At 42.0% G+C, this 12,952-nt stretch overlaps 1 protein-coding gene across 1 annotated transcript in view; it reads right to left on the reverse strand.

Moving 5' to 3' along the window:
• clcn2a (chloride channel, voltage-sensitive 2a) overlaps positions 1 to 10,196 on the reverse strand; it is a 46,757-nt gene extending 36,561 nt beyond the window's left edge. The window contains exon 1 of the mRNA XM_069685178.1: positions 10,081 to 10,196. Within this exon, the coding sequence (XP_069541279.1) occupies positions 10,081 to 10,131 (51 nt within the window). The 5' untranslated portion in view covers positions 10,132 to 10,196. The remainder of the gene's footprint in view (positions 1 to 10,080) is intronic.
• Between the last annotated feature and the right edge of the window lie 2,756 nt (positions 10,197 to 12,952).

Below are 12,952 nucleotides of genomic sequence, written 5' to 3' on the forward strand. Positions count from 1 at the left end.
CTTTGATTTCATGTTGTTTAGTGGCAAATTCATAGTCACTGATTTTTTTTTTTGCCAGTGCACTTCAATACAAACATCAGGAAGTGTTGGCATCACTGTTCCTACCACTGCAACGTCCTGCTCCGACTCAGACTGTCTTCGGTCCGTTCAATGTTAACTAGGAAACATGACAGTGACAGTCATCACTGTTTCTATGGTGATTCTATTTGATGCCTTGACACCAAAAAGTATCACTCCACTGTGAAAAGAAAGCAACACGTCAGTTCACTTTAGAGATTCAGTGTGATTTGTATATATATATGTATTTAAAGCCTCTATACAATAAGACTCCCAGCATTTGTAGTTTTAAGAATGCAACTGGCAATTTTAAAACAAGAGTCCAGTTTTGCACACAGTTCTCACAACCAAGAGAATCTGAAAAGCCCAAATTGGCGCCAGTTTAGAGAGCAGCTCAACTTCTTCATCCAAAGAGAATCATTAGAGACGAGTAAATCTTTCCTGATTTAAACGACCCACATCTGTCAACTTCTAAAGATCCTGACCGGTGAAGTAAAGCATGTTGGGGAATCAGAGACTCTGATGGTTTTCCTGGTCGGTAACTGGTCTACATTTCATCTCGAACACTCTGGGGAATTTAAAATCTATTCACAGCTACACTGAATCTCAACTTTCTAACTGAATCTTTAGTCTTGGCAAACTATTTTCCCTGCACCCACACACACAGTATAGACACACACATAACCCACCACCGGCACCAGACAAACACCCACTGGGAGTATAAACATGGTGGGTTAATGTTTCTTTCTTTGGCCTGTGTGAAAACAGTCACCAGCCATCTGGAGCACGGCCCCCCGGGAGAGCAGCAGGTGGCACCTTGTGGGTTAAATGAGCTGTTATTTGTAACCAGTTTACCTCCCATGTGACCGACTTCTGTATTAGTCAGTTCACCTCCTACATCACAGCGCTCTACACCTGCTCAAATACGGCCTCTGACAGGTTGCTACTGAAGGGTTTTTTTTCTAAGACTGTGATGTCTGCAGAGATTAGTTTGGCGTAAAATGGTTTCACAAGGGGAAAGAAATCCAGAAAATCCAAATTTGGACAAGAACAAAGGAAGCTTGAGAGCCAGCAGCAGCTATCATGGCTGCCTGTGATGTGCTGAGTCACTCGTCAATCATTCAAACATGGCTCACATCCTAATTATATCTCCTTATTTGAACAGTATCTCATTGTCGCCTCCTGGATACAAATAAGGAAATGTTAAAAACACAACTTAAACCCTAAATTCTTTTAGAAAAATATGCATCTGCAGAAAAACATGTTTACACTGGCCTTACCGATCAGACATGCAGATTTTTTCAGTCCAGTAAATCTTGTAATACGCATTAATTTAGTGAATTCAGTCAGTACAAACACCCCCTATTATCTGAGAATAAATGTTCCTGTGTTTAGATGATTATTCAGCTTCATTTCAAGCCCTCTTTAGTTATATGCATCATCATCAGACTGGAACCTGTTATGGACACTTGCCATGTGGCTCCAAAACTACAATTCATAGTAATTTATAGGAGTACCATCTAAACGGATTTTGCCTGGCAGCTACCCTTTTTAATATCTCTAGGTGTGCTAGTCTGCAGACAGCTATTTATATATTAGTTACATCAGTCTGATAAAGCGCCTTCATTTTCCAGAAACTGAATTCATTAGATTAACCAAAAACAGACCTTCTCTTGGTGTTTCATCTAAATTAAGTTTCTGAAACAAGTTTTTAAAAAACTACCTGATGTTAATAATTTTATATTAAATGCTGGGGTTTTACTTTTTAGACCTGATGACGACATTTGGGCTTTGGATTCAACCCACAGACTGACAGCCCCCTAAAAGTGAAGCCAGACCCTCTCCATCGCCCCCTGCTGACTGGCTGCAGTACAGGTCATAAAGCCCGCCTCCTCCATGTTTACAGATGAGACATGAGTCAAACTATAAAATCAAAATGCACGCCAAATACAAACAAACAAAGTTTCTGTCATTATAGTTAGTTCTTATCATGCTGATTTGCATCCAAGTGTTCATTCTTCTGACAAGTTTATTTTTAATTAGTTATTTGATGCTGTAAAAAGGATGATTGACAGCTCTGTTGACAAATACGGCTCCTGCTCTAGCCGATCGTTTCGGGATTAGCAGAATAGAGGAGGAACGGTGAAAGGAGATGTAACTAAAACAATCACTACAGTCATTGACGTTTACATACCTGTGAACGTTAACCTCAGACCAACACAAGAAGCTGTTCTGCTGTTAAATACGCCGACGTGCGGGATCTTTTAAGTTGTGTGTTTTGGTTAGTGGAAGTGGCTATGGCGACTGCACCCGCCGACCTCTACTGCGCAGCTCTGGCTCTAAATGACGTCACCAACGTGAGGTCGCAGCACCCGCCTCAGGGGTATTTTGGCTTCAATTTTGTATGGTGAGAGTTAATGGAGACGCGTCATCCATTCATATATACAATCATTGGTTCCAGACAGTTCACTCCTCTGTTGCCGGGCTCAGGGTGGGAAGATTAAATTCCAAGTTTGCAAATTGAAGGGAATCTGTCAAATCATTTCAATATTTTATCAGCAACTGAAAAGAGAGTTGAAAGAGAAAAAATAACAAGATTAACTTATAAATTCATGAGAATAATTTATGGAAATACATTATATTTCACTATCACATAGTTTGTCTTCCAGACAGCACTGATAACTCTAACTATAGAGAGTCCCACTCAGTGCGTATCTTGCTCGGACTGGTAGAAAATACTGTGAATCTAATGGAGCTGTAACTTAACACTGTGCAGGACCCCCTGGCCACACTGCATCACTCACTTTGCCACCTTGCTCTAAGTCAAACCACGAGCAAGCTGAGCACAACAGATGAGATAAAACGTTCTTTATTATTCAGCAATTCCCAGGGCTCTGTGGGATAATTTATTCATTGTAAAGAGACAGCAAGGACAAATATTTGACACTCTAATGATGAAGGCTTAAACATCTAAAACTTTCGTCCTTGCTGTTTTTTATTAATACATATTCATAAGAAGATTTTAATCTCTTCTTTTCTGCAGTTAGTGAGAGTGAAAGGGCCCATCATCGCCGCAGAGACAAAGATTGATGTTTTAGACCTTTAAACTCCCACATACTGTTGAAGAGGGGTGATTACTTCAACGTGCTGAGTGTGTATTGATGAGACCACCAGGGTAATGACAGGAAGACTGAAGCACTCGGACTAATCTGAATCCCTGAACTCTCCGGGGACCCGAGTGGAAATTAAATTAGAGGACGAAGTGACAAATTTGACTCATCCTGCTGTCCGCATTTACATTAATGCATGTGGCTGAGGCTGCTTTTAGAGTGGTTAGCTACAAGCCTGAGCTCACACGCCGAAGTAAACAAGAGAAACTTTGATGCTGTCGAGCAGACAGATGCACACACGACCAAGTGGAAATATACCGACACACACACACACACTTTGATAATAGAAAGCAGCACAGCGGATGGGGGAGTGATGGCGGGGCGAGTGATGTCAGAGAGAGTGAAGGATCAAGCCGAGAGGCTGACATCTTTTCAGAGAAAGACTTGAGACAGGGGAGCTGGTTGTTTTTTTGTACGTCATGACACTCATCTGCAGAGATAGGTTTGTAAAAGATTTAAGACGTGAGTTACCTGGAGTCAGAAAAGGGACATCAAAGACACCCGGAGAAATCAGACTGTGGTTTTGTGAACAAACAATGGATTTAAAGAAAAGGCAGTATGGTATTCTTCCTGTGGTATCTAGGGCTGCGCAATGAATCAAAATGTCAGCGTTATAGCAATATGCACATTCACAATAAAAGTCTGAATTTATTGCAATTATTATTAATTTTTAATTTGAACAAGCCACACTTTCTCACGAAGCATGGATTTTTCCCATTGGATACAGCCCTGGGTATAATGTCCATGCTTTCACACCTTTTTGATGCGATCAGATGAAGCCCGAGCTAACTATGACCTGCCCTCAGATTAATTGGTGTCAATTTAGTGGTGAAAAAAACAGCTTTTTGGATTTGTTTTGGTGTAGCATGATGAAACACAGGTATTGTATACAACATGCAGAACAGCAGATAGACACCAAAACTAAGAGTTATAGCTAATATGCATTCTTTAATAATTGTTTATCTATCGCACATCACACCGTTATCGCAATAATGTAGTTGCACAGTTTTCTCATATCGTTCAGGCCTAGTGGTATCTACATTTAAAAAGGTATGATATAGTGGGGTACTTGCACTATCCTCAGTATTTCCAACACATAAAAAAAAGAAAAGTTAATTGTACCTTTTTTGTTTGTTCGCCTCTTTTTAAGAAAATAAAGAAAAGCACCACATGACACGTCAAAAGTCACTTTCAGTAAATAACTGGTGGAGACAACGTGATGGAAATCAGCAAACTTGTAATTTTCTGTGGTAATTTTCAAAAGTAACTTTTTCTTTGCAAACGTTATTGATTAAAACAAAAACTACCCAAAAAGGACATCCAACCGTCTGTACTAACATACAATCTTTAGCCCTTTGGCATCAGCAACATTAACCAAACTGACCGTACTGACCTGCTATACTTTTAAAGAGACTTTTAAACCACATACACTGATTATAGTAAAATGCATACATAATATCAAAGTCACATTAAGCATCCACAATAAATCAAAATCCAATAAACGTGTAAATAAACACTCAAAACTTTAACAAAATATTCTTCAGAAAACGACTCATTTGCTGTTTAGACCATTTCTAAAGAAGTTAGCATGGCAGATCACGTTTGGATTGACATCTCCATCAATTTGATTGACATCTGCCTGGCTCCACACCCAGCACTGGCACGTGTGACAATCAGCGTTGTGCAGCTCTTTGTGTCTGAATTGTCTGAGTCAGAATCAGAGGAGGAAGCAGAAGCCCTACCCTCACAGAATTATTCATGTCAACTGGTCACTGAAGGGATGCTTTGTTATCCACATGATAGTTAGCAGTTAGCATCAAAATGCAGCTGTATAAAGCTGCTCTTTTTCCAGATAAGAAAAGCATCCACCCTGTAATCCAACGATGGTCACTTCTGGCCCAAAAACACCAAGATGATGAACTCATGGCTTCAAAAGGATTGTCCACCACCAACTGGACGTCACCGCGGCTACGCCCACTTCTTATTCACAGTCTTCGCAGCATTAGTTGAGAAGCTCCTCAAAGCTATGAATGCAATGCTAAATGTTGGCTCTGTAGTTTCAGCTACTGCGACATTATTTCTGGACTTAACTCCCTCTGAACACTGACTTCAAAAAGGGATCAGACAGAAATAGACCACCGTGTTCACACTAGACACAAGCAACTTCAGACTATCAATCGATCAGTTGATCAACAGAAAATCACTCAGCAACTAATTTGACAATCGATAAATAATTCAATTCATTTCCTGATTCCAATTTTTCAAATAGTAGAATTTTAGCTATTTTTGCAAACCCTAACATAACAGTAAACCACATATTTGATCACTGAATTTTTGGTGATTTTATTTCTTTTTTCCAAATAAAAAAATGAATGTATTGAGCACGAAGAAGAAGACTTGATATTCTATTTAGCTTCATTATATTAGGACGTTTTTTACTCCTTTCTTTATCAGAACAGCCCATGTACTTTTTTTCTCTTTTCTTTATTCAATTTAAAAAATATTAATTAATGTGACTTCTGTCATGTAAACCAAAAATGAGAATGACAGTAAAATATTGACCAAGGTGGGGTGCTGTTTAGCTCAGTCTGTAGAGCAGGCGCCCCATGTACAGAGGCTACAGTCCTCGTTGCACTGATCGCAGGTTTGACTCCTGGTCTGCCGATCACTTGGTGCATGTCGTCCCCCACTCTCTACTCCCAACATTTCCTGTCTATCTTCAGCTGTCCTATAAATAAAGGCAAAGGCCAAAAAATATATATATATGTATTTTGACCGAGGTGACAGCTACAAACACTAGTTGCTTAGTGTTTTGCATCACAAACATGTCTTTTAATATGATGCATTGTTAGAGAATAAACTACTTGATAGAACATTTGAACAAGTATTTGAAATTATAATATACACTTGACCAAATACAGCAGTGAAACACTACTGAGATGTTTAGGCATCTCAAATACTCATAATTACATCAGTAACAGTAACAATAGGACAATAATTGAACCTAAAACACATAACAACTACATGAGCAACACTTTTTTGTGTGTATTTTGTAGATAATACTTTCATACTTTTGCTTACACCAAGTCAAATTGTTTTTCAGCACTTTCACGTCAAGGGATCTTAATACTTCTTTCACCTCTGATTTTATCCCCAAACAACTTATTAATTTCAGGTTGTCAGCTAATATTTATTAGTCCAAATTATGAGGCCCTCGTTCTCTGCGAGGCTGTGTAACAGAGTGTACGATTACACTGTGCTTTCTAAAGGGCAGCTATGCTTTCTAAAGCTCTGTAGTTGCGATCACACCACACAGTACACACTACAGTGCACACTGCCCATGGTCTATTTTAGAAGTCAAATGAATTGAGATAGATTCTCTCTGTCTGCAGTCTCTGCAGTGGCTCGCTCAGTGGTGTGCAGGTAACAGCGCTATTTGGAAGTGACAGGACCTTAAGTGGACTCAAGCCAGCTTCTGAGTGTGAGAACGGACAGAATGCTGACTACGAGGAACTGAACCCCCCTGAAGAGACAGCGCTTTGTGAGTGTGTGTGTGTGACAGCGACAGAGGGAGAGAAAGATGCTGAGATACAGAGATATGTATGATAGTCAAATTCTATTCACATATCACAGATTTCTTCATAAAGCACAACGACTCTTTTCATGATAGCTGCACCAAACGGCAATGAGATGTACGCTAACACGGTGTAATCCTTAAAGTGATGGCAGGAAAACTGCAAACAGCATGCTCATATTTGCCAAACCAACTGGTCTGTGACACTCTGTACACCAAACAATACAAAAGAGAGGAGAGAGACAACAGATCTCACAGAACAGTGTATGTGCAAGGAGTGCTTTCTCACTGCTGTTCAGGAGACAATCTGTGTGCGAATGCTGCATTATGCAAGCGAACAGCAAGGAAATGTAAGAGTGTGCAATTGTATCCGTGCACAAGTAGATGTTTTCTTCCCAATCGTTTTGTGGATAGTCTCTCCTGCACCACAATTTGTGTATTTTAACATACATTTTCTCTGCAGGAGCCTGAAATATTCATCAAGCACTGACATTTGTGAAAGAAAGGAGTGCAGCTAGGATCTTCTGAATGGCGTGTGTTGATGCTCAAGACAAACACATGCATGCATACGTGTGAGGAGACCGGCAGCTTGTGCGCTATACATCATCTCTGCGGTGCTGCAGTGCCCTGTGGCGAGCGTTGGGGGCGGGGTTGGGGGTGGGGTGAGTGGAGGTGTGGGGTGGCAGCTTTCCCCTCTTCAGGTCTATCGTGACTTTGATCCCTGCAGCAGTTACATCCTCCAGCCTCCCGCTGCTGGACGGACATGAACACGCCTCTTCTAACATCTGCTCCGGCTGAGACTTAACACACACTCATTAGAGCTTGTACGTGTTGGCAGGTGCGTAGGTGTAGAGAACACCCACTTATGCACACACACATACAGAAAAAATGTACATGCGAGACCTATGGAGCGAACTAGCCCACACGCTTCTGAAGCACATGCACACACGCAAACCCTGTGACACATCCGGACCTCCCACACCTCTGAGAAAACACTGAAACAGCTTCAGATGGAAGGTTGAAACAAGATGACACCAAGTCTTCTCCCATTTACCTGCTCCATCCCCATGAGACAGCCTCTGCCTTTCTCTCCCAGCATGCACCGCACCTGACAGCAGTAGTAGAAGCCAGTGACCCATGCACCAGACTCTGGCTGCTTTCCTACAGTCAGTCGTTGCTCAAAGGCTCCTGCATCTCCTCACAGAAACCATAAAACAACAGCTGCTGCCTGAAATAAAGAGTTCCTACACTCTTTATTCATTGATGGTTATAAATAGCTTGTTTATTCTCTGTTTTACTCTTCCCTTTGGATAATGAGTTCAGAGAGGTTAGAGACGAGTGTGAAATGCTCTCTAGGAAATCTGTGTGCTGCAGAGGCTGAGAGTGGAGCATCAGCGCTGCTGTACGCAGTATACAAATGGATGTCATTAACATATCAAATAATTGTTTTCTTTATGGATGATTTTCTTCAGAGGGGAAATGTAATCATGGCCACTTGCATTGTAATTAAATCAATTATTCAGTCGTTTATGATACCCTGCACATTTTATCTTAATGGATCGTCACAGGAAAGCTCACTGATTGTAAAACTCAAGCACCAACAGGAGCAATAAATTAGTTTAGTTTTATTGTCTTGCTCAAACAGTCTATCAGCTGCTGAATCCATATGAATTGCAAGAAATGTCTGAAGGGACTTGGTGGTTTTTCAGTGCAGAAGCTGTGAATGAGTAGGTGACATTTCTGTGCTGCAGAAGTTATCGCACAGATCTCTATTTTTCTCTATCTGCTCCATGTCATCTGCGCGGCCCTGCTGCAGCACAAGTGCAGCTGAAAATTCAGGCAATCACATGACGGAAAATCTTCTGAATCTCGCTGAAGGCAAACAATAAAACACAGAGGATCCTTTTGTCAACATTAGAATCCAATTTTAGACTGCAGCTTCTGCGGCGAGACAGGCAAAGAGCCTTTACTTATCTGATTTATCTCTGCGTGTCATTCAGCTTTCCGAGAGGAAAACACAGATGCTTTCTTTTTTTTCACCTGAGGGAAGGTAATTGATGAATAGTGCTGCCACTTAAAAGAGTGAGGACACAAGCTGAACAGTTGCTTGCATGTGCAGAAACACACAGACACACGCTTGCATCTATTTTTGGGGGGGCTAATGGACTGGTACGCTGGGAGTGAATGATAAAGCCATTGATCTAAGAGCTACGGTCAGAGAGACAGGGAGAGGGGGGCAGACAGCACGTTCCAATCCTCCGAGACTCCGGCTGCCATTTTACATTACTATTGATCTTTTGCTTTGAGACACACGGCTTGGCATCGATCTCCACACCAATAAGAGCAGAACAACACCTCGGTACCACTTGGGCCCTGCACAGCTGCAGGAAGATCGAGCGACTGATCGATGGAGATTGTGCACACGTGAAAACACACGCCTGCACGGACACAGGCGGAGGAGAGGAAAGACAGAAGCAAGGACACTTTGAACCAGTGACAGCCTGCATATCTGTCCCTTTATCTGAATATAGATATCCCCGCATGGTGCTCCAGGGTATCACCGTCAGTCCTGCAATGACATGAGTGAGGAAAAACTGGTGCATGAAGCAATTAATATTCAGAAACACTCCACTTTTTGGTTCATAAGTAGAAGGAAGGCCGCTCTAGCAAACAGGAAGGGCCAGGGGGGAAGATGACAGAGGAATATAACTGGGGGGGTTCGGGGGGCCAAGGAGGGACAGGATCTGCAGGAGAAATAGAGGAGATGTGGTAGACACAGGACCTGAGCAAAATACATGAGAGCTCGGTGAGCAGAGTGAGGCTCTAATCTTGTATTTCAAGGGTATTAACAGAGTAATAAAGAAGCATTAAGCCATACATAAAGTGATCAGAGATAGACGTACATGCACTTCCTCAAGCTGAACAAATTAATCTGACAAGGTTTGGTGAATTTTAAATTGATAAGAATTAATAATTAAGGTGGGCCCGGCTGACAGTGATGCAACACCTGTGGATTAATGTGAATGAATGGAGAGCAGAGACCGAACAGAAGAAGACTAAAAGACGCTCAAATCAGCTAATAAAGTCGATTTCTTGTTGGATTTTTGCACAGAAATATTCACTAACAGCAAAAAAGCAGCACACAGCCTCCTCCTGTTCCCATACAGGACACAGTTGAGCAGCCAGCGGCTGCATCCTCCGGCCGAACAGGCATCCATAAAACCCATTCATGTCCGACACTTCACGTAGACATCATCTATGACCTCGTGCGCAACTCACCAAAGTTTGCTGATACTGAAGCGTCCGGTCTTCGGCCTTGTCCTTCACCATTGCCGCAATATCCTCATTAAAGACACCCAAAACCGAGACTCTGAGGAGCGCAGGTCGCGCGCTACTTAATCTGCGGAGGAGGAGGAGGAGGCTAGGCGGCTAACTGCCATCACATGTGCAGAGTGTAACAGGTTTCTGATCGCTAGCCCTCCTGCATGATGCAAAGCGCTAACGCCGCTGCTGCTGTGTGTGTGTGCGCGAGTGAGCGAGTGAGTGAGTGAATGTGTGTGTATGTGTGTGTGTTGCCAGATGAGAGCTGTATGAGCAGTGCTGGTGCGGTTTGACTGCAAAACACCGCCTCCCTCCTCCTCCACTCTCACCGTGCTGCCGTCTCTCTGTCTGTGGAGTTACAGGACTTGATGCTCTTTTTTATTGAGAGCTCTCGCGCGGAGGCATGTGCAGGTGCACGGACTGTTTGGACAAACTGTCATGTTGAGGGTTTTGTTTTTTTCCTGCGTGGTCATTCTGAAGGACTCAGCTGTCCTTTGCTCAAGATTTGAGTCATCACTGGCTTGATCGAGCGAGATGAGTAATTCACAGGCTCGTGTTAGGCGGATACACGGCTCTATCAATGTCAGAAAGTTATCGGTACAATGTACAGTACATGACAGTATAACTGGTGCAATAGGTCAACAAACATTCCTGATTATATTTTCTCAATTTCTTCGACTGTTAAAAACTTATCTAACTCCTCTGTTAATTTCTGTATCTTCCTCCTTTATCTGTATTAGCTTTAGTAAAAGGTCAGTGTCTGATCATGGCTCCTTTAATGTCCCTCACTTTCATGCAGCCTACAGGAAGTGGGTGCAAGTGAAGAAGCTCCAGTATTTTGTGCCATTCTTTACTTTATTTAATTTGATTTGATTTGAGATTATATTACAACCTGTTGTTCTCTTAAGTTGATCTTAAAGGTGCACTCCTCTTAGTTAGTATTGTAGTCCTAAATAAGGTCGGGACAAAATATCAATACGGCAATATATCAGCGTCGACTCGTGCAATACAATTATTGATAGGCTAGAGCCAATTATCGATATTTTAATTTACGAATATATGGCGCTTTAAACAGAATCTTGTGATTATGACTCACAGTGTCACTACTTCATGACCCCTTACGCTGGCTCTTATGGCATGAATGAGGGTAACGTGAACAGAAATGCATTGGCCATAGATGAAGCTGACAGCAGGATAATGTCGGGCAGCGGTGAAAAGAAGTAAAGAGATGAGCCAGTTGTTCTATAGTTCTGTAAATGTAATTTACATACTGAAAACATTGTTTCATCTCTGTTTGTGTCAAATTCTGTGAAACTCTCACCAAATTGCAGTGAGTAACTACATGAATCCAGCACTTTAGGGGCATATTGAATTCTTCAGTTAATCAGATATCGTGATCTATCATTATATGATTGTCTTGCAATATATCGATTATTGCAGAATCGCTGTACCGTGATATTATCGTTATCATGGGCCACGTATTGCGTATCGTATCCCGTCTTGAGTTACCCTGCGATTCACGCCCGTAATCATAAAGATGGAGATTCAAAACAAAGAAATTCAAGGCAAAGTAGCCGAGATGTTGTGATTGTAAGTTTCCTCTAAGTCAGAGAACTCAACGTTATCTTCTAGAGCAACAGAAAACAGGCAACTGTTTTCAGAAACTAACAGGAAGTAAGTTCAAGTTATGACAACTTTCTGAATGTTGGATAGGATAACATGAAGAACTGAAATGGCTCAACTGTAAAGTGAAATCCTAATGGTCTCTTGTTGCAATACACCCACCCACAGGGTACAAAGGGCAAATGAATGACTTCACAGGAAAAGGACCTTAATATAACTGAACAATGGTGGAAAGATCATCTGTCAGAATGGTGTGTTCCCTCTAATAGAGGTCACTGACCTGCATGTGGAATCAATGTGAAGGACAATTGAAACTGTTCTACAGGCGCACAATGGTGTGACATCTGACACTATATGAGGTTTTCATTAACTGTCAATCATTTGTGTATATGTGTTTGATCACTGCAGGTGTATTCAGACATGATACATTATTAATCTCTATAACAGATACAGGCATATGAATGCAGAATCTGTAGGTGATAGCATGTTGGTACCTGGTTTGTAATCCAAGTCGTGTTGATGAAAGGGTTGGACAATGTCTACCAAACAAGCATATGACAGCGTCCAGAGTTGGGGGTGGAGCAGGGGTCGTGTCTGTCTGCTGCCAAGCGCTCTCTTGGCTTTCAGTGAAGTCGTCTAAACCAGTTTTGAACCAGCCGGTGTTTACATTATGCTTCATCCTGCCGCTGTCTGCGACACCGTGATACAAGCAAGCTGCACACTTTTACTTTCTGTGATTGTGCAGAAATCTGTTTTCACAACACAAATGACGAACAAAGACGTTAAGACATGAGTCAGAGGTAAAACACAAGACTCATTCCTCGGGGGGCGTCTGTTTAGCTCAGCGGTTAAATCACGTCTTCCAGATACAGAGGCTAGAGTCCTCGATGTGGTGGCCCACCCTCGGCCCCCTGCCACCTCATCACTCTCTCTTCCACTGTTTCCAACACTATGCACTGTCCTCTCTCTCTCAATAAAGGCATAAAAAGTTCAATAAAGCTCACATCGGATACACCGGATACATCTGTACTTTTGCTGGGGCAGTCAGGGTAACAGTGGTCATCGTATTTGGCTAAGTTAAAAGTTCTAAGAATCACAGGTAAAGTGTGAGGTGTTCCATGACTGTCAGCAAGCGGCAATGGTGGATGCCGTCCTCAATCGTGCCCGACATGGCAAAACAGTCCGTGTGGTGACATAATGTTAATCT

This window comes from Semicossyphus pulcher, unplaced genomic scaffold (genome assembly GCF_022749685.1).
Source record: "Semicossyphus pulcher isolate SPU_LCO1_2020_fin unplaced genomic scaffold, fSemPul1.0.p SCAF_7, whole genome shotgun sequence".
Lineage (NCBI taxonomy): Eukaryota > Metazoa > Chordata > Actinopteri > Labriformes > Labridae > Semicossyphus > Semicossyphus pulcher.